Source organism: Siniperca chuatsi, linkage group LG10 (genome assembly GCF_020085105.1).
Source record: "Siniperca chuatsi isolate FFG_IHB_CAS linkage group LG10, ASM2008510v1, whole genome shotgun sequence".
Lineage (NCBI taxonomy): Eukaryota > Metazoa > Chordata > Actinopteri > Centrarchiformes > Sinipercidae > Siniperca > Siniperca chuatsi.
In genome coordinates this window covers 15,544,180-15,567,808 of record NC_058051.1, presented here as the reverse complement: position 1 = coordinate 15,567,808, position 23,629 = coordinate 15,544,180, and the positions used below count along the sequence as shown (strand labels likewise).

The window sequence follows — 23,629 nt, the reverse complement described above, 5'->3', positions numbered from 1 at the left end:
GCTTCTACCTCCTCTAGGGCAGTGCTGTGCATGAGGATAGTGTTGTTGGTTTTGAAGTGGATCTTCATCACCTGTGTCTTTGCTGTATGGGGTGTAAGACCAAGTCTTGTCCCAGCTTGTGAGAGTCTGTCTGTCTTCTCCTGCATTTGTATCTCTGTGTGTGTGAAAGGAGAGCTATGTCATCCGCAAAGTCAAGGTGATCTACTGCTCCCACATTGTCCACTGAATCCCATTTCTTTTCCCTCCAGTTGTTTCCATCATGATCCAGTCAATTGCAAGGAGGAACAGGAATGGTAAAAGTAGTCATCCCTGCTTGATGCCTGTCTTGACTGATTAGTGCTCCTACAGTAGTGTTCCTCCTAGTGAACATTACTGTATGTGTAAAATCAGTGGGGTGCCCCTTTAAATAATTTCAAGAACTGAGTGAAAAATTGTACATGGCCAGACAGTAACATATATAAATTTATTATAAACACTGTACATCAAGGACAGTAGTCAATCTACACAAGATTCTTAAAAAAAATTACAAATAACAATGCTCTGAGCCACCCTAATCTATATGTTTACTATAGAAACAACACTGATCTCGTCCAGAGTTTTCATTGACCTTTTAAAATGTTTATTTTTCCAACATTTAGCTTTTGATTCATTTCATAAACATTGCTTCTAATGTGTGCGTGCAGTGTAAAGATACATTATTTAACAGAAATTACCAAAAAATTTTTAAAGAAAACATCTACAGAGAGTGGTCATAAACATTTATAAGACAAAAGAGTTGATGGGTATCTAAAAAAATTATACCAGTGGCATTCTTTGGACTTGTATTAAGGCCGACAACAACAGTGTTGGACAAACATCAATTCTATTAAAAAAAGTCTCATCAGTACACCAGAGTAAGCTTATCCACTCTGGATATTCACTGTAAAACAAATACTGTACTTGTAGTGCAAGTTATCTCTACTGCAGTGTAGAACTGTGTGAAGAAGGACCAGACGAGAGTTTGCCGCCAATTGGAACAAATCTCTGGAAAACAAAACAAAGATGTACAAATATTTATATTAACTTGTGTGGAAAATATGTATGCACTACGTTGTGTTGTAAATTAAAGGAGTAGTTTTGAGAAATAAGCTTCTTCACTTTCTTCCTGGGAGCTAGATGAGAAGATTGATACCATTCTCATGTCTCTACAGTAAATATGTAGCCAGATCCAGCAGCCGTTTAGCTTAGCTTAGCATAAAGACTGAAAAACAGGGGGGACAGCAAGCCTGGCTCTGTACAGTTAAAAAAAACACTAAAGCTCACTAATCTATACTAAAAAAGTGTAAAAACACAAATTGTGCAGGACATAGTAGTAGTTGAGAATACGCGCATTTCCGAAGAAAGTCAAACTATTCCTTTAAACAATTTCTAAAGATTTTTGTTCAAAACCTGCAGTGTTGTGATGATGTAGGCAATTACTGTCACCACATCTGTTTGTTTTTTCCTTTGGTAGCTGAAGACATGGCAATGCCAGTCATAAGGTCTGCCCATCTGTATCATTCAACATTTTAAGAGCAAGTTAACTACCATCAAAATTACCATGACTAATTGACCTTTACTTTAGCACCACTATCAGGCCAAAATTTCCACTTGCATATCATTACTCAGAGTGTGTCCCAATTCCATACTACATACTAACTATATACGGTATATACTATATACATTAATTGTCTTGGCATAATGCATAATGTTTATACTAACATGAAATAACAACACGTGTGCTGATGTCAAACTGCGACTTTGGAAGGTCACTGCCAATTAAACTTCACATCAAAATCTAAATGTTTGTCCAAGGATTCAATTGTTCTTTTTTTGTTTTCAACAGCACACTCAAAAATCTAATTTTTAGTATGCACACACGAGCATACAGTGCATATAAAAAGTATTCTCACAAACCTTTGTAATTCATGTAGATCACTTTGTAGAGATGTGTTTTCCCTTTGACATTAAATGTCTTTTCTATTGATCAGTATCAAAAAAGCCACATTAAATGTACTTTTACTCAGTGTTGTAAAACAATAAGATAGCAGGTAGTGTAGAATTGGGGCACAGCATCAATATGGACCTACAGTATCTCTGTATTGAGAGAACAGAGATGAAATTGACTTAACTCGTCTCTGGTTAAGACAGCAAACAAGCAAATGTACCAGAATTTTGTTACTTTATTGATCACATGACATGACATTTCCTCTGCTGCCACCCTCACAACACACTAATGGTACGTCTTTAATTATAGGAAAATGGTCACTGTGTTATTCTTTCAGTACTTTTGTGTTGTGCGGTGCCATGAAAATTGCAGATTCTAGGGGGCACAAGGCATTAGACATTCATTCTTGTTTCCATGAGGTTCACATTTGTGTTTTTGAGTTAAATGTCTCAACAACTCTGCATGGCCATGAAATTTGGTACAGACATTCATTTGTCCCTCAGAACAAATTGCATTAACTTTGGTGATCCCTCAACTTTTCATCTAGTGCCACCATCAGGTCAAAATTTAAATGTCCACTTACTAACATGCTAAACAAAGATGGTGAACATGGTAAACTTTATACCTGCTGAACATCAGCATGTTAGCATCGTCATTGTGCGCATGTTAGCATGCTGACGTTAGCATTAAGCTTCACTGTGCCTAAGCCCAGCCTTACATAGCCTATAGCATGGCTGTACACTCTTAGTCTTACTGTTTTTTGTAATATATGCTGTTTAATATCATCAATTTGAACACATCACGTTTGGCTCTGGTGACTTACGCTAGTCATTTATCCTTTCATATACTTTATTGACTTAACACTTGTTAAAAAAAGGCAGTTATTTAATGTAAAAATGCTACATATAGCACTGTTAATACTTCTTTTCTGTACATGCACACTGTCAGCCGTGTACTCACAGAGGACTCTTCCAAGTGCAGGATGGAGGCCAACGGATTTCCACAGCGGGGCCGAAGGGGGAGAAACCCGGGAGCAGCCGGGGCAGACACTGAGGTGTAGGTGGCCACCTCCTCGTCCATACGCAGCTCTTCCAGAGAAGGAAGGCACTTACGTAGCATCGCCACGGCAGGACTCAGAGTACAAGTCTTCTGAACAATGAGGTCTGTAATAGAAAAAGTCGCTTTAACTTTAAGACATTACAGTCACAGTTCAGGAAAAAATGTCATAATTGTTCGTTGTATGTGCAACACTATAAGATTAGTTATTATGGGGAGTGTGAGAAATCAGTGTTACCTCTGTACAGACTCTGAACAGAAGGGTTGATCCAACAGGTTGGTTGTGACACAGATGACATCTCTTCATGTACTGGGCCATGTTGCTTGTGATGGGCTGAGCTCTCTGGTTTCTCAAAACGTGGGGCTCTGAACAGCTTTTTGCCAGTTGAGAAAAAAATGACAGACTCTCTTTGCGGTGCTTGGAAGAACGGCTGTCCTCCCACAGTCATCTGCTCCTGCTCTTCATCCTCATCGCCGTTGGCCCTGCTCGTCTCTACCTTTTCTTCACAGTGGGATTTATCCTAGAGGAGTGAGGGAGGACACCAAACAACATACAGTGATTTTACAATAGATAAATAACATGAAATTAATTCAATATGGGTCTCTGTATGGCTGTAAGGTTTGAACTTCAGTTCACTTCTTACAGTTGTGGCTTGAACTGGGAGCTGCTCTGCTTGTGTCTCAGGATTACTGTCTGACACATTCGTGATCTGCTCGTCCTCTTGATCATCAAATAATCTCTGAACAACCTCCTGCTAACAAACAAGAAAGTCACATGAATTATGATACGAAGCACAGTATGCTTATTTCTGGTAAAAAATATATGCTGTGATGGTAGTAGTAAAATGTTTTGTATCAATACTACTAATACTACTACACACACACACACACACACATATACATACATACAGTATATACATATATACATGCACATAAATAAACTGCATTGAAGTGTTTAGATGTCTACTGTTTACAGACTTAAATGTCAACATCAAACTACAGGGGTTGAGAACCTACATCATCACAACAAGATGAGTCAAGCTTGGTAGGTTCAAAATACTTGCATGGTAGTTACAACTTCTCACCCATGATTGACACCCAGGGTTGATTGTTTAGCAGAATAAATCTGCCTTAACCTCATATGGGGTGTGCCCTATTGAGCATCATGGCATGTAATAAGACATATTTCCCCCATTTAGCGTGGTACAGGTCTAGCCGGTTTACCATCCTGTATGTCAACTCTTCATAGGCTGCCACTACACTTAATTGAGTGAACCATATGCTGGGAGATCCACTGATTTCTATTTCCTAATAAAGAGCTTTCAGCTCAGCATGATGATTGTGTCAATCCACCGTCTGGGGTATAGGGATCCCCCTTAGAGGGGGAGTCCCCCATAGTGAAATATATTTTCCAGTAAAAGGGTATCTTATTTATGGGGAGCTTTGGATTAAGTCAGAACCATGTTGAAGGGAACAAGTAAGGATCTGACCTATTGGCTTTTTTTTAAATCCACTACATATGATAATGGGATGAGTTTTAGTCCTCCGAAGTAACTGGGCAGAAATCAACAAAAGAGGGGGTAACGTGTGAGTGAGCTCTCAATCGAAAATCAAGGTTGTGCCCTCTCCGATGGAAGTGACCAGTGGACCAGGTATCTGAGGCTAAAGGAGTAGTGGAATAGTAACAAATTTGTAAAGTCCATGACCCATTTATCAACTGGCCTCTGCAGCTTCTTTAAGTAAAGTCTGGGGCAGCGGTTCCCCCTTAAGAATTTCTTGCATAGCCTATCAAATTGTTTGACATATCCCCGTGGGATATCTAATGGGAGGGCTTGGAGCAAGTATTGGAATTTAGGGACACTAACCCAGGAGATGAATCCCTCCCCAAAGCCAAAGACCTCTAGCGTACTGATCAAAAAAGGCCATTCCACCCTTTCGAACCAATCCAATATATTTGTCATCCATCCTCCAATGTCAAAGCCCACATCAAAAATATTTTAAAATTTCTAAGAAGGAATTGAGTATCGACAGGCAGATTATCTCAGTTGTGAAATTCAACTAAGAATGACATTACAAAAAAAGGTACAGAAACCCCTATTTAAGAATTTTCAGACCTACAGAGAGATCTATATCCTTTTTTTTCTTCCCATTACACAAACGTTGTTCAAAGATTTTTCTCCCACGAACAGTTTCTACAGTGAGGACCATGACTTATTCCCAAAAAGATATGCTGCTTTTAAAACGTTGTTGTTTGTTTATAAAGCCTCGTCTTTACATTTCTGAAATGTAGCATCCATTCAGTACATCTAAAGTGAAAATCAAAAAGTGATTAAGCCTTTGTTGTAGCTTCCTTTAATTTATTGAAAAACCCTTCAAGAACATATTTTTTTACTCTGGCTTTGACAGTGCCTGAAATTTCATCTATACATACAGATCATGTTTCTCTTTTTGTTAGACTGTTTTTGTAAAGCACTTTCGAACAGATTTGTGTAAAAGCCCTCTAGACACATTATAAAATGAATATGATTTCCTGGTCTCACCTCCTGGTGCGGCTGAAGGTTGGTTTTACAGCTCTGCAGCCCGGGAGTGCCGGCGTATGGCGACTGTTGTGTCGGCAGATGCCATTTCTGAAAACAGCAGCATCATGAGATGAGGGAGTCACTGTGAGAAACACTATGTACACTAAGTAACAGACAGAGTGTGAACATACAATACATGCACACTATACTGACCATAGCAGACATGGGCTGATGCCTGGTGCCGTGGACTCTCTGTGGGGTCCATTTCTTCAATGGAGTCTCTTTGATTGCTACTGCTGAGGATAAAACAGCTGCGTCACATCAGGATAAAAGGACAAAGAGATAAGGATGCATTAGGTATCATAAGATAACAAGAACAACGATTCTGCATCCTACCTACTGGTCCTCCGGCCGCCTCTGCATGATTCTTTCTAACCGGCACTCTCTGAGCCTGAGAAAGGGAGCAACACAGTGAATGAAACTGTGTTGGTGTTTCAAAAGCAATGTAATAAGCTACACAAAGGTACAAAAAACAATAAAGTAGAAGAGCCGAAGTGAAAACAAATTTAACGTATACATACTGTGAAGATTGAAGTTCCTCTGCCTGATGGACAGACAGAGTTTTGGGGTGTGGCACCAACAAGCCCTCCAACCTTCACTCCCTCGTTCTGCAGGATACTTTGCAGTGCAGCGTGGTCCGGGGAGAACTGCATTGACTTCACTGATCCTGTAAGAAGAGCACAAATTCAATTGACATGCAAAGGCCATTTCATTTACATTGCATTATTTGTTATCTAACTTTATACATAACAAAGTACTGTTCAGTTTTACAAGTACTAAAATTAGCTTGCTTCTCTCCATTTCTTGTTGTCACAAGACATCACTTTGGGCTCTTTTGACTTGCATCTGTATTTAATTGTTGATATCCTATAGATAGTGTTTAAACTAACTTCAAGTTACAGTTCTGCAATTTGGCAAATATGCTTATTTGCATTCTTGCTGGAAGTTAGATGAGAATGTAGATACCATTCTCATGTTTCTATGGTAAATATGAAGTGGGAGCCAGCTGCCAGTTAGTTTAGCTTAGCATAATGACTGGAAACAGGGGGAAACAGCTGGTCTGGCTCTGTCCAAATGTAACAAAACCTGCCTATTAGCACCTCTAAAGCTCACTAATTAACACGTAATATCTTGTTTGTTTAATCTGTACAAAGCATAAAAACGACATGTTGCAGTGTTAAATGGGGTTATGATCTGGACTATTTCTTGGCTGGGCCGTGGATGTATTAAGAGAGCTGATTTCGGCACTGGCACTAAGCCCTGCTGCCAATTTGTCCCAGTGGCCAATGCAATGAAAACATTTTCCCCATAGACCTCCATTATAAAAAGAGACGTTTGTAAAACTGTTGACAGTTCACTTTGAACTGCAAAAAAGTCACTTATTATTCTTTGTATTAAGAATTTTTAAACCATGGAGGTTTTATAGTTGCAAAACTTTATCAGAGGCTAGAAAAGTGAGAAAGATACATTTTGAAACATTTTTATGTGCGTGATGTCATCTCAATGTGAAGTCTATGGGCCGAGCAGGAACGTGCAGGCAGGGCCGGTGGGAGAAACCATGGATGTATAAAGAGAATTGGATACAGCGTTGAGTTGGGTCCCATTCATTTCTATGAAAGCTGCTCAGTGGCGCATGAAGCCAAAAAAGTTTCCCGGTATAAAATTAACAGGATCTTGCATTGTGCGGCCCATAGAGCAAGCGCACTAGGGACTCTGCTGGCCGAGCCGGCTAACTTCTGGTTTAGCCCTCCGCTAACTTGAATGGGGATGAAATTATTTAATCGTGCAGCTCTTCTAGACTTTCCAAATGTTACTGGACCAAATGGATCAAATTCTGATAGTAAAACAAGTCATTTTGTGGGTGTATGCACCGTTCAATAGCTGCTTTTTCCACAATGTAAGTCTATGGAAAAAGGTATTTTTGGGCTAGTGTGCATCACGTGACAGACCTGGAAGTTGTAATTCCACGGTTTGGCCACTATGTCAAATTGTCTTCAAAGCCCAGCGCAGAAACACTAATGCGAATGTGCAGCGGGGTGCACAATGCGAACCCAAACCCGGAAGCTAGAAAACATTTTTGGCCTATGCGCTCGGTGAGCAATTTTCATTTAAGTGATTGGGCGCCATCTTTGCATCTGAACTATCCAGTGCTTATAATTAATTCATGGGCTGCGTGCAGTAACTTCCTGGTGTCTTGTCATCACTGTGAGGTTGCCAGGCAACCAGAAGAGACTCCAGGAAGTTACTGCATCTGGCCAAGAAATTGTCTGGCACTTAACCCCCAATAATAATGCAACTTCTAACCACCATCTCACTTAGCGCAAGAAAGTGAATAAGAGTATTTCCCAAAATGTCCAACTATTCCTTTAATCAAAAAATTAGTTAGCAGCCTTACAAATACATAAATGTACCAAGACGTTGCTTCACAATTCTGTAACTGGTTTGACTAACAAAATTAGAATGAAATCAGAAGACATGACATTTCTAATGTCACCCAGTCATTGTGAATTGGTTTAACAACTTCTTCACAACAACAACTTTTATATCTTCTGTGATCACATACTGTATTTTCAAGTACACATTATGTTTCCAATTGTGTGCTTACCTGTAGTGGGTCCAGCTTTTTGTCGACTCTTCATGACAGACACTCGCTGGGGCTGCAAACAAGAGAATCACCAGCAAATACACAGATGATTATTAAAGATTTACAACATTAAAATTAAAACAGTGAAATCACTATTCAGACAAAAATAAACATTCAAAACCAACACCTCAATAACAACCCATCGGAAACTATAATTATAAAACCAACTCACCAGATATTTATAGGGTTTGGACTGTGGAGTTGCAGAGCCCAGACCTGTAGCACTTACACCCTCATTCCGGAGGATACTAAGCAAAGCCGCATGGTCAGGCTGGAAGCTCTCCCCTTTGTCTGAAATACATAAGAAACACTGTTGACTGCTATGCACAAGGAAAAATAAGCAAGCAATGTAGTTAACAAAGTCACAACTAAAAAAACAGACCAGGCACTCATGAAAAATCCTAATGATTCTTGCATCTAATAAATAATTATCTACAATTGTGTTGTTGTACAGGTGGGATACATTCATCTCCATGGAGAAATGCGGTTGTTACAGCAGTATAAAAAATGGTCCAGTTAGTGTAGGTAACAACAAACTAAACAGACATATAAATCAAAACTATAATCTTTAAAATTATTGTGTGCTTGATTTACTACCAAATACAGTACATACAAATGTATCTACATAGATGCAAACATAGAACACAAATATATTCTGTAATATTGTGCACAAAACAAATGGAAGTGTTCTGCTCTATAGAAAAGACAAGGCAACAACACGCTTCACTTACCGGTTGAGCTCTTGGAAAAATTGCCCTGCGTCGTCAGCTGTATGTTTTGACTAGCATGGGATGTCTTGGTTGGATCTTTGAGACTGAGCAGGTTCATGTTATCCAAACAGGCCTCTGCACTAAGAGCAGGCTGTGCAGAAGAAGCAGCGCTGTTCTGATGCATAGCATTATAAGGAATGGATGATAGAGGATTGGACAAAGTGGCTGAAGTCTTAAATATGTTGGAAGGCCCGGACTGTCCTGACAGCTGAGATGTATTTTTTGTAGCCTTTCCATTAGACTTCCCTGTACCTTTGGTTGAGTCTACATCACTGTTTAACAAAGCCGGATTTTTAAGAGGTTTTGCATTTATGTTTTGGGTTTTTAGACGAGCATTGCATACATTATTAATAGGTTGGACAGCATGAGTGCCAGTCCTTGATTGTGAAACTGTTATGGGCTGTTGATTTTCTGTGGCTATTCTTGAGCTCTTGGGCTGAGACAGGTTGAAAGGTATAGGCCTGGTGCATGGCTTTTTCTTCTTTGCTTTCCCCTGAAGGAAAATGATAAAATATTAAGAATGTAAGAATCATCTGATTAAATAAAAAACATTTAAATCTACAGGAAGGGAAGAAGGCACTTACAGCCAGAGGTTTCTCCTCCCATGTACAGTGAGATTGACTGAAGTCGGAGGGAGTCTGAAGACGAAGGGACTTGGCAAGCACCGGAAGCCGACTTACACCTGGTCTCACAGGTGCCTTCCTACCCATTTCTGAGTTTCCTGGATCCTGGTTCTCAATATCCCGGTCGGAAAGGTGAGGTGCGGACAGGAGTTTGGAAGGCTTTGCGCGCGCTGGAATTTTGTTGTGTTCATTCTTCATTCTGAGCGGAGAAAACCAGTCAGTTGCTAAATAATAAATGCAACTAGAGCTAAGCATTGTTTGAAAAAAAAATGCATTTAACAGTTGTACACATTTTTGCTGCCTTACTTTTAGATATATAAAGATGTTTCTCTACATGTTTGTCTTGTTTTTTATTTTAAAAAAGAACCCAAAGTTCTCACATGTCAAATGTCTAAACACAATCAGCCATACAAGAACTTTGCCTAAATAAAACATAGTCTAAAGCAGGTACAAGTTTTTATTTAAATTCTGATCAAACAATAAGTGAACAAGATCACAAATATGACAGGACATTCAGTGCCAGCTTTCGGTACTTTACAATTTATGATATTTGGTGCTATATTCGAGTTGTACCAAAAAAAGTACTGAGGTTCGATATCAAGCCCTGAAGGCAGGAGAAAATAACTTGGCTTACCTCAGAAAGTCACTGCGGATTTTGTTCTGACTTTGCTGGCGAAGGACTGGAGAGGAGTCCATAATGATAGCAAGGTGTGAAGAACAACTAAAGGAGCAACAAATGGTAAACAACCAGGCATGAAACACTATAAAGGGCTAATAGCAAATTGGTATAAAATAGACAAAATACATATATCATGCACCAGCAGAAACAAAAACATAAGACTACAATTGCTTCCAAAGGTTTAACAATTCACTATACAACCGCTCCAAAGTTAACAAAGATAAGAAGCAACAAAAACAAGCAAGTCTAGAAAGCTTAGAGCTCCTTGCAGCCAAATGCCACCATCAATGGCACAGTAAAAAAGACTTTCGCCTGATCAATAGAGCACATACTTGATAGTAGCTAAGCCTGCGCACAGTACGAACCAACGTGTTGACTAACGTTAGCCAACATTAAGAAGAGAAGTAGATTAGCTTTAACTCAAGCAGAAGGATAAATGTCAAGTCTCTTCTCGTTAGCACATGCTACACACGTATGTAGAGCCGTTTACTACATACTTTCAAAATAGAAAGAGCCTCTGTTACTTCCTTCTGTGCATCTAATTAAATATTTCTGATACAATTAATTCGAAATGTTTTGGTTTTCCAGGCGTTTTGTGCAGATTTAAAGATCCCTTGTTATGTCCTTTCACACCGCAGTGGGCTGTCAACTTCCTGGACTCGCAGCAGTTTGTAAAAAGCGCGCTTCGCCATTGGTCGCAATAGGAAGCCGTACCAACCAATGACTACACGCACTTTGGTCACGACAACATCGTTGACCAATGAAAAACGGATTTTCATAAACAGCTCCATGGTAACGACGCGAAAGTTGTTTTACCACGTGATTGCGTTTTGCCGCGGCCTCCCCCCACCTTCAAGTAGAATATAATAGAACATTTTTGTCCACCAGAGTGGAAAATTGTCTTCAGCTCACCAAAACATAACACCACAAGAACATGTAACATATAAAACAAGTAACATATAGAACAAATGTGGTAACAAGAAACCACTGCGACGAAAAAACATGTATAAAGTTTACTACAACACAAATAAAATACTTAAAACAAAGCATGAAACATCAAAACATAACATGCTGTGGAGCATGATTTATGGCTCAGTTTTTTTAGTTTGAGATGCTGATTGATTCTATTCTATTCTATCATAATCATAACTATCATAATACTAAAGAGATTAATACTGGGGTACTGGATAATAATAATAATACAACAACGTTTAGAATTAAAAAAGACAAGTTGTAATGTTCAGCCTTAAAAACAGTAGTTTGACATTAATTAACCCTAAAGGTCCACATAATAGTCCTAGTGTATGCTTTAGTCACACACAAAAAGTAACATAATCACTTCGTGGTATTTTTATCCTAGTTCGGATTATATAAAAGTACAGTCATGGGAAATAATTTAACCATCATTTTGGTGCTAGAATTTGTAAGCATTTCTTGTATTGCATTTGTCTTTTTTATGTATGCATTTTAACGACTTTCTCATATCTAAGGATACAGTGCGTCGTGGAGGAGATGGGGAGCTCTAACCAGCTTTATTACACGGCTTTGTTGAATACTCGATTCTGATTGGTCACTTACGGCATTCTACGGTCCGTCACTTGTGAAGAGCAGACCGCTGCTATGAATAACAGACCGTTGCTATGGATGCAGTTCTGATCATAAACTCTCGAGTCCAATCGTATCAATCCGCAGAAAGAAGTCCTGTGGCAAAAAAAAAATCAATTAAATCATTATTTGTTGTCAAATTATTGATTTCTTTAGTACGTATCCCTGTAATATGCGGGATAATGTATAATTGTGAAATTGCGAAGTTAATTTATGATATAATGACCAGCCCGCTGTACATTACCCTTATATATCGAAGCTATGTGCTGCTGCATGATGTCGCCAATACTAAATAAATTTACCCCAAAGCGCCTCTAGAGGGCGATCTTTGAGCAGCAGTAGCAGGATATTCAGACTCCATGGCCATTTAATTAACGCTACCACTCAGTTATTTTAATTACTAGATTATGTATTTGAATCGCTCTCGACAAATTGTGAGATGTGGCTGTCGATTCAGATGTCTAGAACCAGGCTAACGTATGCTAGCAGGTACTGTTGCAGTTTGTTTATTTTTAAAACAATGCAAACGAATAAAAAAAAGAAAAAGAAACAACTGTTAGGCCTAACGTTAGCTAAATTAAACCCGAGCTAAAACTAACTGCTAAAAGCTAACTGCTAATTCTGTAATAAACTGCGTGACAGTTAACTAACGCTAGACCTAAAAGTAACGTTAAACCAAAGAGAGAAAACTACCTATGTCACAAATAATACATTAACATATAGTTAGTTTCTTTGTTACCTCTAAGACACTTAAAAGCCATATCTCGCCTAATCAGGTCTCCTAGAAAAATCTGATTTTCACATTCATATTTAGCATAACTTGTAATTTCTATACTATCACCAGCGCTTGAAGGCAGCAGTGGTGGAAACTACATTTACTCAAGTAGTTAACAGTACTTGAGACAAATGTTGAGGTATTTTTACTTTACTTGAGTATTTACATTTTATGCTACTTTATACTTATACTCCACTACAGTTATTTGACAATTTTAGTTACTCGTTACTTTGCAGATTAAGATTTTACTGACAAAACATATGATACATTTATAAAACATGATTTCTTGTTATGAAAGAGAATACCCAACAATATACATAGTTGTCAAAATAAGCTCCACTTCGACCACCTACAACATAAAAATGCTGATTACACCTTAATGCATAAATAACGATAATTTAATGATATAATAATAGAACATAATATAATAACATAAAACTATAATAGTAATATTACTGTTTAAAAGGGATGTTCTCAGTACTAAAGTATACTATGTACCAAGGACTTTTACTTGTAATGGAGTATTTTTATATTGTGGTATGTCTTTTTTAAAGGATCATAACTTGTAGTAAACAATCAGACCCTCCCTCTCCATCAGTGACTGTGAACGTCCTGCAGGTGTCGCTGCCAGCAGCCTGATAAAGCCCCATGTCAGCAGCAACACAGTGTGGGTGTCTGCTTGTCACCCAGGGGCCCTTTTTCAATAGTAGAGGGAAGAAGAAGAGCCATAGAGGAGGAAACCAGAAAGTAACTGTGTTGCAGACATGGACCTGCGGTCTGAGCTGCTAAAGTCCATCTGGTACGGTTTCACAGCCCTGGATCTGGAGAAGAGCGGTAAAGTGTCCAAGTCTCAGCTGAAGGTGAGTGGAGGGTCCTATACCTGGAAAATGAGACTGTAGGAAACTTTTTTTTCGTCCGAGAATTCACTCACTTTTTTACTCTGCTGCCTCATTTCCTATCTCAATTCATATTCCATCACGTGGGCTCGCTCTGAGGAAGATGTGAAAATATTTGAAGTGCTCAGCAAACTAAATGTCACAAATGTGTTTGTTGTTTGGTCTTTGTTATATTTGATTCGGTGCTTCAGAAAAAAAATGGGTGTACACAATCTGATATTACTTATCATCCTGAATATTTCCTGTGTGTAGACATGCTGTTCAACAAGGAACAAATTTGTTCCCTATATTTTGAGAAGAATGCTTTCACTGCTGAAAGAGGGCACAATATGCACCTCTGTCTGGCAAGAGTATGAGAGTAACAGTTTGCTCTCAGTCTGTATATGAATGGGAGCCCTCATGTCCATGCTGTGCTTACACTGGGCCTCCATGTACCAGCTTGTAGTGCAAAGGGTCCTCTGGCACTGGACCTCACCAGAGAACAGCCTGTTGAATAGAGTTTCTTTACAACATGAGCCTGTGTATGTCAAAAGGACATTGTTACAGTTAGAGCAAGGAAGGACAAAGTGGAAACATGTTGGTGATTGTTGTCTCTTGCTACAGGGTATCAATGAAGCCACTGTATTTTTGTTGATCTCATTGTTATGTCACTTGGTCTTGGTGTCGACCAGACTCCATTTCCAGCCACCTCCACGTTCCTGCGATGTGCTGCCTGCCGCTCCTGGCTCACAGCGAGTCAGCCTCATGACTAGGCTTATCCCCCTCATGTATGCAGCCTGTGTACAGGCACCATGTTCTTTAGACGCACCCAGAAGCAAGCAGTTTGCATGCCGTGGCTTCACAACTGACGGATGTTGTAGTGCACTGGAGACTAGAGGCAGGATGTGGTTATGGCTCAACACACAGAGACTGGTTGTCTGATAACATGCATCTGATATATCAAGATGTTGCAAACTCTCAGTTGAAGAAATTTATGGCAAAAAGTAAAAGTAAAAGCCTGGTTTTATTTTGTAAAACCCTCTTTGACACACTAGTAGTGATACTAGTAGTAGCACACTGATTACATATAGGAGTTTGTGTTGCTTATAGCTTATAGATATTTAATTGTTTTATAGCCTTTTATCTATTTTATTTTTATTTTTATTATTTCACTTTTTATAATTTCTTTCAATCTTATGACTCTCTATATTGTTTTTCCATCACTACAGCACTGCACTAACATGTATGAAAGGTACACAAATGAAATTGAATTTGATTTGATTAATTTTAAACCAAATAAAAATTATCTTTTTTGCAAACATTGTGTGTGTATGAAAATGCCACCCACATTTTTTCTATATTTTTTCATACTAATGTATGTGCAAACTAAATTATTTTTAGAAAAACAAAATGCAGCAGAAATTCAAAACGTCAGTTCCCTAAAGATCTGGATTTGTTGGCCTATATTTTCTGACGGTATAGTAACACAAAGGTTTATCCCAGCAAACGAACCCAACTGTCCACTAGATATACAGCATGTAATTTTGTTTTGACAATAATGTAACATCAACCATTCATGCCAGTAATGCTTATTTGATTTATCCGATTAGCTCTGCCTCTCTCTGCTCCAGTATGTTGTCCGTTTTAAAATATTTTTGTCCTGTACATTGTTATTTTTCAGGTGCTGTCCCACAACCTGTGCACAGTCTTGAGTATCCCACATGACCCAGTTGCTTTGGAGGAGCACTTCAGGGATGATGATGATGGTCCAGTTTCCAGTCAGGGTTATATGCCTTACCTCAACAAATACATCCTGGATAAGGTGATAAAAACACAACTATATGTTACTATTTTTGTTTTGTCAAATTATAATGGTATGTAGTCAAGGATGCGGTCAGAGTTTTTTCAATTTCTGTGTTTTGTCGTTGTAGGTTGTTGAAGGGTCTTTTATTAAGGAAAACGTAGATGAGCTTTGTTGGACTCTTACGGCAAAGAAAAACTACCAGACGGATAAAACCAGCAACACTGTTCTGCCAGAGAAGGATGCTTTTCGGCTTTGGTGCCTTTTTAATTTTCTCTCTGAAGACAAGTACCCTTTGGTTATGGTCCCTGACGAGGTAGGTTCAACTAGAATATATTTAGACATAAAGGAATTTCTTCACACTCACTTATTTCAATTTCTATTACAAAACAGATACTTTGAAAAATATGCTTTTACTTGGAATATTTCTTGTTATTCAAAACATGGTTGGACTGAAAAAAAGCATTTTCTATTGTAAGATTATATAAGCAAACAAATTTGCACATCTTGAAGTCATAGTTGATCGTGGCTGCGTGTGATGATAGTGACACTTGTTTCTAAATTTAGCCACATGGATATTTCCAGTTATTATGCTCTGTTGTTGAGTACAATTCAAAGACTGTAGTCAGTAATCTGTGACCTAAAAATGGTGTTGGATCTTTTACAACCACTAAGTACACCTTGGCTGAAACCTTATTTCTTGCCATCATGGAACACGGTGCTCTTTTCATGCAGCAGTGTGGGCTTGTTTCTCACTTGCAAACTCTTAATTTGGTTTCCTGTTGTGTTTTTTCACAGCTGCTGCCAAGAGAAAGACCTAAATTTCAAGGGCAGAGTAGTTTCTATCATGCTGAGTTTAAGAAAACATTATCCAGTTTTAGTTCGGTATGTGCTTCACACGCCAACTGCTGAACAACAAAATAGTGGTGTAATGAGTACTACAATGTCGTAAATACTGTTACTATAGTACGATTAATTAAGAATTATCTGCCAACTAACCATTTACTGTGTATAGATCCCAGTAGTGAAGTAAAAAAATAAAAAATAAATAAAATTCAGAGGAAGGTCACTGAAATTAAGTTAAACTAAATTATAGTAAAATAAATTATAATCTAAGTTACTTCCTACCTTGAGTATAATGCAGCAAAGACAGATAATTCTAATGAAATTCTCACTCTCAAGATCTTTGTTTCCTTTTCCTCTTCAGGTGGAGTACCTCCTCAAGAAGATATGCATGGCTATAACTATTGAGTTCAACTGTGTTGAATTAGAGGACTTCTTCTCCCAAGAGTCAGTGCAACAGAACGGCATTACTGTTTGGGTTTTTCTGGAGATGATGAACTCGGGGAAGATAACCAGAGGAATTGATAAAAGCATAATCAGCATGGCTATAGAGGAAGTATACAGGGAGATAGTTGGTGATGTCCTCAAAGAGGTAGGAGATGCATCTGCCACCAAAAGTGTGTGTTTTGGTTCCTGGCGTGCTCTACATTGTGTCGGTGACAGTATATGTGTGTGTCGGTCGGGCTGCGTGCAGGGTTATCTGTGGAAAAAAGGCCAGCTGAGGAGAAACTGGAAGGAACGCTGGTTCACCTTAAGGCCGAGCAACTTGTCCTACTACACCGGGGAGGACCGCAAGGACTGCCAGGGCAACATAGTTCTGGATGGGAACTGCTGTGTGGAGGTAAGCAGCTGGAGATGATCATCTTTCACAGCTAAACACTGGTAACACTGGAGAGAACTGTGGCTTTTGATAACAATGTATTCTTTGTCAGTTTGTCCAGAAAAGAAATACATACTGTTCATTTGCTTATTTTAGTACATTTGAGTCAAAATATCATTCTTTAAGCCAGCGGTTCCCAACCTGGGGGTGGGGACAACCCCAAGATATCGCAAGATGAATCTGAGAGGGTCACAAGATTGTTAACAGATGAGGAATTTTCATGACTCATCTTCTTTCTTTTGAATTACTGAAAAATGTTACCTCTTCAGGACTCCAAAAAAAGAATTCAAATAAAACACCCTGAGACAAAAAAATAAGATAATTTAAAATAAGCCTTTATCGATCCCCAGATGGGAAATTCGTTGTTGCAGCAGCACAAGGACAGAAATAAGTACGTACAGATAAATAGAGAAAATAAAAAATAAATAATAAGAGGTATATCAAACTAAAATAAGAATATTGTAGTATAGTAAGTAAAAAATAGAAACTATGCAAGAGCAACTAAAGACAAAATTACGAGGTAAAGTGACAGTGGTGTGATTTGATCCCGGCTTCCCCCAGCCACATGTCGAAGTGTCCTTGGGCAAGATACTGAACCCCAGAACTGAAGACTAGAAAGGCACTATACAAGTAGAGTCCATATATCTCAAAGTAATCTAACACTTTTTAATTGGAACAGTTTTGGCATTGGATTTAAGATGGCGTACTCCAATTTAAATCTTACAAGAGTACTCCACCGATTTAGCATTGCACTTCTATAACACTGTCGGACTCACAATAGACACTTAAATAAAAAGGTATCAAAATCGATGCAACAGAATCAGAGATATTGTCTTTTTTCTTCCATGTATTCCTCTTCTGTGTCAAAACCTGGGGCCCACATGGCCCACAATGCAACTTGACCGCCTACAGTTTAGTCAGAGAGTTGAGTGTGTTATGCTAGTAGCAACTAATGTAGCCTCAAACCGCTAGCCTCAAGCAGAAATGAGGAGTGGGCTACAGAGTTCGCTTCTTTCTAACTCCACACCTGCAGATTATTTTCATTTTTACACTTTGGCTCCAACCATTTATCACATTGCACGCAGCTCCCTCCGGAGCCACAGAAGGCTTTCTACAACTTTTTTCACAAATGCGGTCGTATTCCCGAACACCTGTAACCAGACTTTGATGTGTAAAATCAGTGGAGTTACCCTTTAACATGTTAATGGAATAATAATTCGCACAATAAAAGTGGAATTAGCAATTGTCAAAATTATGGCAAACATTTAAAAAATGATGCGTCCTGTTTTACAAATATTCTTTATTTTTGACTCAATAGCTGTCACTGTCAATTTATATGATACACTTTTATCTCACTATTCTGTTTCTGTTAAGAGGCAGATTAAAGAGAAGGTGGGCGTTGCTGTAGAATAGAAACAAATGACGTGTCACTAATCACTAAAGATCCTTCCCCTCTCCCTACTACCAACTACCCTACCTGAAGCAAGGAGAAAAAATACATAACCCTCCCCCTTTTCTGAACCGCCCTACCTCTAATAATTTTCACGCAGTCCCTAAGTAAACATAGCTTCATATTTGGGTGTCATAATCAAAAGGTTGGGAACCATCTAGTTTATAAAAAGCACAACAGTTAAATACTGAATGTTGTCTTGTTTCACAATCAGATTTCAGATTTCCTCACAAATCTCACAGATCTCAAGTGAACTAAACTCAAGATTAGTCTGCCAGCCTCACTCTCATGAATGACCCATTCTGAATACGAAGCCTGCAGTAGTAGAGCTGGAGTCGGGTGATTGTTACCTTGGCTGGTTTTGCTAGCTTTTGACAACACTTAGTCAATTATTAGCCCATCAATGCCACGCGGTACCACAAGTAAAGACAAACAAAAATCAAAGTTCTGTTATTTTTTCAGCAAGAACACTACACACTGCACCATGTGTTACGCCCAAGGAAAACAAACAATCATTCTAAAATCATGCTTTATTATAGGAAGTAGACGATGATCAAATATTGTTTGGTCGTTCAAAATGGATCAAAAACGTCCTTTTCCCAGTGAGTTCAAAGTTTTATTTTCTCCTCACCACTTTATATTTAAGATATGGTCACAACAAATGTAAAAAGAGAAAAAACAATGCATGATGAAGGGATATAAAAATTGATAAAATGAATGTTTCACTTGTTGAACAGGTGCTGCCAGACCGGGATGGGAAGAGGTGCATGTTTTGTTTAAAAACCCTCTCCAAGACTTATGAGATGAGTGCCTCAGACACCAAACAGAGACAGGAATGGACTACAGGTCAGAGGAGATGAGTCATGATAAGTCATGGATTGATCTTAAAAGCTTCATCTTCATACCAAGACATTAAACATTATCTTCTTCACAGCCATTCAAACAGCTATCAGGCTGCACGTGGAAGGGAAAAAGTCGCTCCACAAAGATTTGAAGCTGAAGCGGCGTGAACAGCGGGAGCAGCGGGAGAAGAGACGGCAGTCCAAGGAGGAGGAGCTGCAGAGGCTGCGGGCCCTGCAGGAGGAACGGGAGCGTAAGCTGGCGGAGCTGGACCTTCTGAAGGAGGCGCAAAAGCAGGCTCAGGCCCTCCTGGAGCAGGACGAGCAGAGGAGGCGCCAGCAGCACGAACAGCTCCAGCGGGCCCTGGAGGTTCAGCTGCGAGAAGCTGAGGAGGTGAGTGTGGAGGCAAAGAAGGAAAAGGAGTTTGAATTCAGAAGCAGAAAGATGTGGATGGTCATTCCTTTGCTTCTTGCTGTGCATCTCAAGGCCCGGGTCAGTATGCAGGCAGAGATGGCTCTGAAAGAGGAGGAAGCAGAGAGGCAGAGGAAGAGGATCCAGGAGCTGGAGGAGATGCAGAAGCGTTTGGAGGAGGCGCTGCAGCAGGAGATCAAAGCCAGACTGGATGAGGAGGCCTTCCGCTACGCTCAAGCAGGGTAGAGTGTTCTATGTAGCCACCCATCTTCGCTAACACATGATTAGAGACCAATAAACACTTAGACAGCACGATAAGAAGTCATTTGTTTGGGTTAAGAGCCTGCAAACACTAATCTGTTAGCTGTAGGTAAGAAGGTGCTTTTGTGTGCAGCTCAGCTGTTGAAAGGAGTTCATCTTGCGTTACGTTCCTGAGGAAGTTGAGCTGCCAACAGAGGAAGTTGTTAAATGCTGCCATCAGTCAGATCTATTGTGTCGCTGTTTCTGTTCTCTTTCAACCTTTTCAAGTAGAAAATTCTAATGAACTGACCATGTAAATCTGCAGCTTGCATCAGATACTGTGCATCATTGCTCACTGTAATGTCTGAAACATTATATAAATATCTGATCCTCTTAAACAGTGAGGAGTCAACCATACGTTTCACAGAAAAGGTTATTTTTGGTGTTCTCTGTTGTGTCCAGGTTACTGGCCGAGGAGGAGGAGAAAATGAAGGCCTTGATGGCTCTGCAGGAGGAACAGGAGGAGTACATCCTGAAAACACAGAGGGAGAAGCAGGAGCTGAAACAGGAAATGGAGGTCAAGTCCCGGGACCTGGAGGAGGCGCAGAGGCAGCTGGAGGAGGTCCGTGCCAACCGGCACAGGGTTGACCAGGATGTAGTGGTAAGAACCAAAAAATAGAAACCAAGTTATCGTCTCTTATCTCTCAGAGGAAATGTTGCTGTTTGGCTTGAATTTTATGTTGTACACCTGTTAAGTTGAATTTAATGCCTATACTACTGCTACTGTTTCAATTAATTTTATTTATTAATTTTTATGTACCAGCTTTTTTTATATAACCAGCTAAGAGCGTTGAGATTTAAAATCTCATTTACAAGGATGATGGAGCCAAGACGGCGGCATCTACATGTAGTTACAGACAGGACAACACATTACAATATGCAGTATAACACAGACATTAATGAAACAAAACAGACAGCTATTCTGATCTTTCCTTCAAAACAGTTCAATGATTTCAAAGTCCAACCAGAGCCACAGTTTTAAACTAATTTCAAACAACAGAGTCTGACCGGTTCTCTTATGCCTAAAATCTATTTTTTAATATACCTTGAGTTACTAGTTACTACTACTACTACTTAATTACTTTGAAGACTTTATGGGATTCATTTTATAAATTTTATACCTTGATGATGGTATCCCTAGTACAAAGTGTTATTTCTGCTTTGCTAATCTGGCCTTAAGAGAGCCAGTATTGTACACGTCCCTATATAATAACTGTCAATATTTTTTTTCTTTGATGTGACTGAACAGAAGATCTTATTACTGATATTTATATTAGTTGTAGTTGGTGGTAATGCTAATAGTAGTTTATTTCTTTATTGCTTGTAGGGAACAGGCGTTTTAATCTTTTTCTCTGACAGGCTGCCCAGAGGAAACTTCGCCAGGCGAGCACCAACGTCAAACACTGGAACGTCCAGATGAACAGACTGATGCGACCAATCGGACCAGGCGGTATGTGTCCCATCTGCACAATGAGATGGTGCATTGTGTGACATGACAAACATGTAGCATTTAAAGAGCTTGATTTTCAACTTTCATTCAGCAGACGTAGTGCAAACTGTTGACAAAAAGACATTTTGACATGCCACAGTAGGAAAAGCACAGGTGTAAATAATAAAATGAATGATGGCTGAATTCCATTTAGCTGCTTCAGTTTCAGGGTCCTGGTACGGTTCATGCTGGCTCGGTGTCACACTGCCATGACTTACTGGGACATTGAATAGAACAGAGCCATGTGCTTTTCCTACTATAGCCAGGTATCTATCCAAATGTAGCACACATTTTAAGCAAATTTACAGAAAATGCAAATTAATGCGTGTTTCCATCCACTACCGTTATGCGAGTATTAGAAGTTGAGTGCATCTAGAAACAGCTGGTGGTGCTAACTCTCCTGTCGGGTGCCATTATACCATTGCACAACAGAGGGCACAACAAGATGATGTAATTAAAAGAGTGCCAGTCGAACGTCAAATGGTGGAAAACAATGTAGAAAACGTGATGGAAGTATGACATTTCTGTGTGTTTCATATATTAATTTGAGGTTGTTGAATTTCATTGTTGCTTTAAGTAAAGACTAGTGTGACACCATTTTCTTAGATCAAAGATTGTTTGTGAATAAATTGATGGTAGTTATATTTCTCACCCTGCTCTGTAAATATACTTCCTGAAATTTGATTCTTTTTTTTCAACCAGTGAATTACTTCTCTATTTCAGCGTCTTCATCTCCAAACCTCTATGTTACAGACCTGTATATGATTTAGCTTGCATGCTGTAAGCATTCACTTCATTTTCTGAAGTATTTTCTTTGTGCTGTCCTTGTTTTTAGAGAAGAGACCATCGTTGGGAAGCTCTTTCTCAGCCTTCCAGATCCCGACACAGAGAGATCCCGGGCTGCGTCTCAGAAGGAGATCAGGATCAGAGGATAAGGATGAGGAGAGCAAAGAAAATGTTGACAACAGAGCTGGGTGTGATTTAGAGAAACGCCACTCCCATGCCTCTAATGGAGACATGGACATCCCTTAAAAACATGAATCAGAGAGGCTGCGTAGGTCACTTCTAGTCGCTCTGTGAGATTTTCTGACAGGAAGGGCAAGAGACGGCTGTCTAATGTGTGAACAATATGAAAACAGTGGGACATCTGCACTTAAAACTGAATTTACAGTACTACCATTTCTATCAAATGTTGAATTCACTGACCTCATTTCACAGACAGCAGCAGTTTAAAACATTTTGATGAGAAGTTGCTGTTGTGGAATTCAGTGCTCAACTAATGCTTTGACTGCAACCTGTGTGAGGCCTGTTCTGGGCATAAATGATACCTCAGTGCAAAGAAAGTGAGCTGTAAGCAAGATCCTGAAAGTACAAAATAAGTTGTGATTATTTAAAGGCTAATACTTACATACAATACAATGAAGCTCATTTGTTTAGCTCTGTAATATAGACACATAACAATGTTTAATTTCTATATATGTATTTTTTGGGGTGAAGGGTGGCTTGACTTTTGTACCTAAAAAGCTGGTTCAGTATTAGAGGTTACTGCAATTTCAGTCGAAGAGAATCACTCCTGACAAACAGGAAAGAGAGAGAGAAAGACAGAACTTCCTGTTTCTACTGTCAGTTAATATAATTGTAAATAAAGGAGTGAATTGCCTTAACCTGATTTCTTCCTGTATCTTTACTGTGTTAAATTGAAGTGCAGCAAGCAATTCAAAGAAATCGTTATCTTCACTTTCAATAAACTCTCAATTGATACTAAAAGTACAATAAATAAGTTGTAAAAAAATAACTGACATTTTAATTACAAAGACCACAATAACGGAACAGGTTGAAGCCCACACTGCTGAATTTGCAAACTGCACGTCCGCTGTAGTTTGAATTTGAGTCTGCCTCATTTGTTCAGTGTCAAAATGTGTCATCACTGACTAATTTGACAGCTCCCTCTGATAAACCACATGAGTGAACAGAGACATCCACTGGCAAACCAAGCAAACTACATGTCGGTCGGATCGATTTTTATAATCCAAAACAGTTTTT

At 39.1% G+C, this 23,629-nt stretch overlaps 2 protein-coding genes across 10 annotated transcripts; one reads left to right on the top strand and one right to left on the bottom strand.

The window, feature by feature from the left end:
• Positions 1 to 449: 449 nt before the first annotated feature.
• LOC122883538 (trophinin associated protein) lies at positions 450 to 12,298 on the bottom strand. Of its 6 annotated transcripts, none has more exons than XM_044212346.1 (15): positions 12,225 to 12,298; positions 11,896 to 12,018; positions 10,273 to 10,359; positions 9,600 to 9,837; positions 8,977 to 9,508; positions 8,418 to 8,536; positions 8,207 to 8,258; positions 6,123 to 6,268; positions 5,938 to 5,992; positions 5,755 to 5,852; positions 5,563 to 5,649; positions 3,667 to 3,777; positions 3,261 to 3,543; positions 2,927 to 3,129; positions 450 to 1,023 (listed from the first exon to the last, which is right to left on the bottom strand). In XM_044212346.1, exons 1-15 carry the CDS (start codon positions 12,287 to 12,289, stop codon positions 958 to 960), a joined length of 2,265 nt encoding a protein of 754 aa, XP_044068281.1. In that variant the 5' UTR covers positions 12,290 to 12,298; the 3' UTR covers positions 450 to 957. The 6 variants fall into 6 exon arrangements, with proteins under 6 accessions (XP_044068281.1, XP_044068282.1, XP_044068283.1 ...); XM_044212347.1 differs by having other exon boundaries at positions 3,667 to 3,774; XM_044212348.1 differs by having other exon boundaries at positions 5,755 to 5,837.
• LOC122883539 (differentially expressed in FDCP 6 homolog) lies at positions 12,279 to 23,250 on the top strand. 4 transcript variants are annotated; one of them, XM_044212356.1, is made up of 13 exons: positions 12,279 to 12,411; positions 13,296 to 13,557; positions 15,254 to 15,394; positions 15,504 to 15,689; positions 16,581 to 16,808; positions 16,911 to 17,057; positions 19,086 to 19,148; positions 19,284 to 19,392; positions 19,481 to 19,779; positions 19,873 to 20,039; positions 20,500 to 20,698; positions 21,457 to 21,547; positions 22,422 to 23,250. In XM_044212356.1, exons 2-13 carry the CDS (start codon positions 13,462 to 13,464, stop codon positions 22,616 to 22,618), a joined length of 1,923 nt encoding a protein of 640 aa, XP_044068291.1. In that variant the 5' UTR covers positions 12,279 to 12,411; positions 13,296 to 13,461; the 3' UTR covers positions 22,619 to 23,250. The 4 variants fall into 4 exon arrangements, with proteins under 4 accessions (XP_044068291.1, XP_044068292.1, XP_044068289.1 ...); XM_044212357.1 differs by lacking the exon at positions 19,086 to 19,148; XM_044212354.1 differs by lacking the exon at positions 19,086 to 19,148 and having other exon boundaries at positions 16,581 to 17,057.
• Positions 23,251 to 23,629: the final 379 nt, after the last annotated feature.

Coding starts and splice junctions, on each gene's coding strand:
- LOC122883538 (XM_044212346.1), bottom strand. CDS start 12,289: ATGGCCATGGAGTCTGAATATCCTGCTACTGCTGCTCAAAGATCGCCC. Junction 9,838..10,272: donor ATCCGCAGTGACTTTCTGAG/GTAAGCCAAGTT, acceptor TTCTCCGCTCAG/AATGAAGAATGAACACAACA. Junction 8,259..8,417: donor CCAAACCCTATAAATATCTG/GTGAGTTGGTTT, acceptor TCTTGTTTGCAG/CCCCAGCGAGTGTCTGTCAT.
- LOC122883539 (XM_044212354.1), top strand. CDS start 13,462: ATGGACCTGCGGTCTGAGCTGCTAAAGTCCATCTGGTACGGTTTCACA. Junction 15,395..15,503: donor ACAAATACATCCTGGATAAG/GTGATAAAAACA, acceptor TTGTCGTTGTAG/GTTGTTGAAGGGTCTTTTAT. Junction 21,548..22,421: donor GCGACCAATCGGACCAGGCG/GTATGTGTCCCA, acceptor CCTTGTTTTTAG/AGAAGAGACCATCGTTGGGA.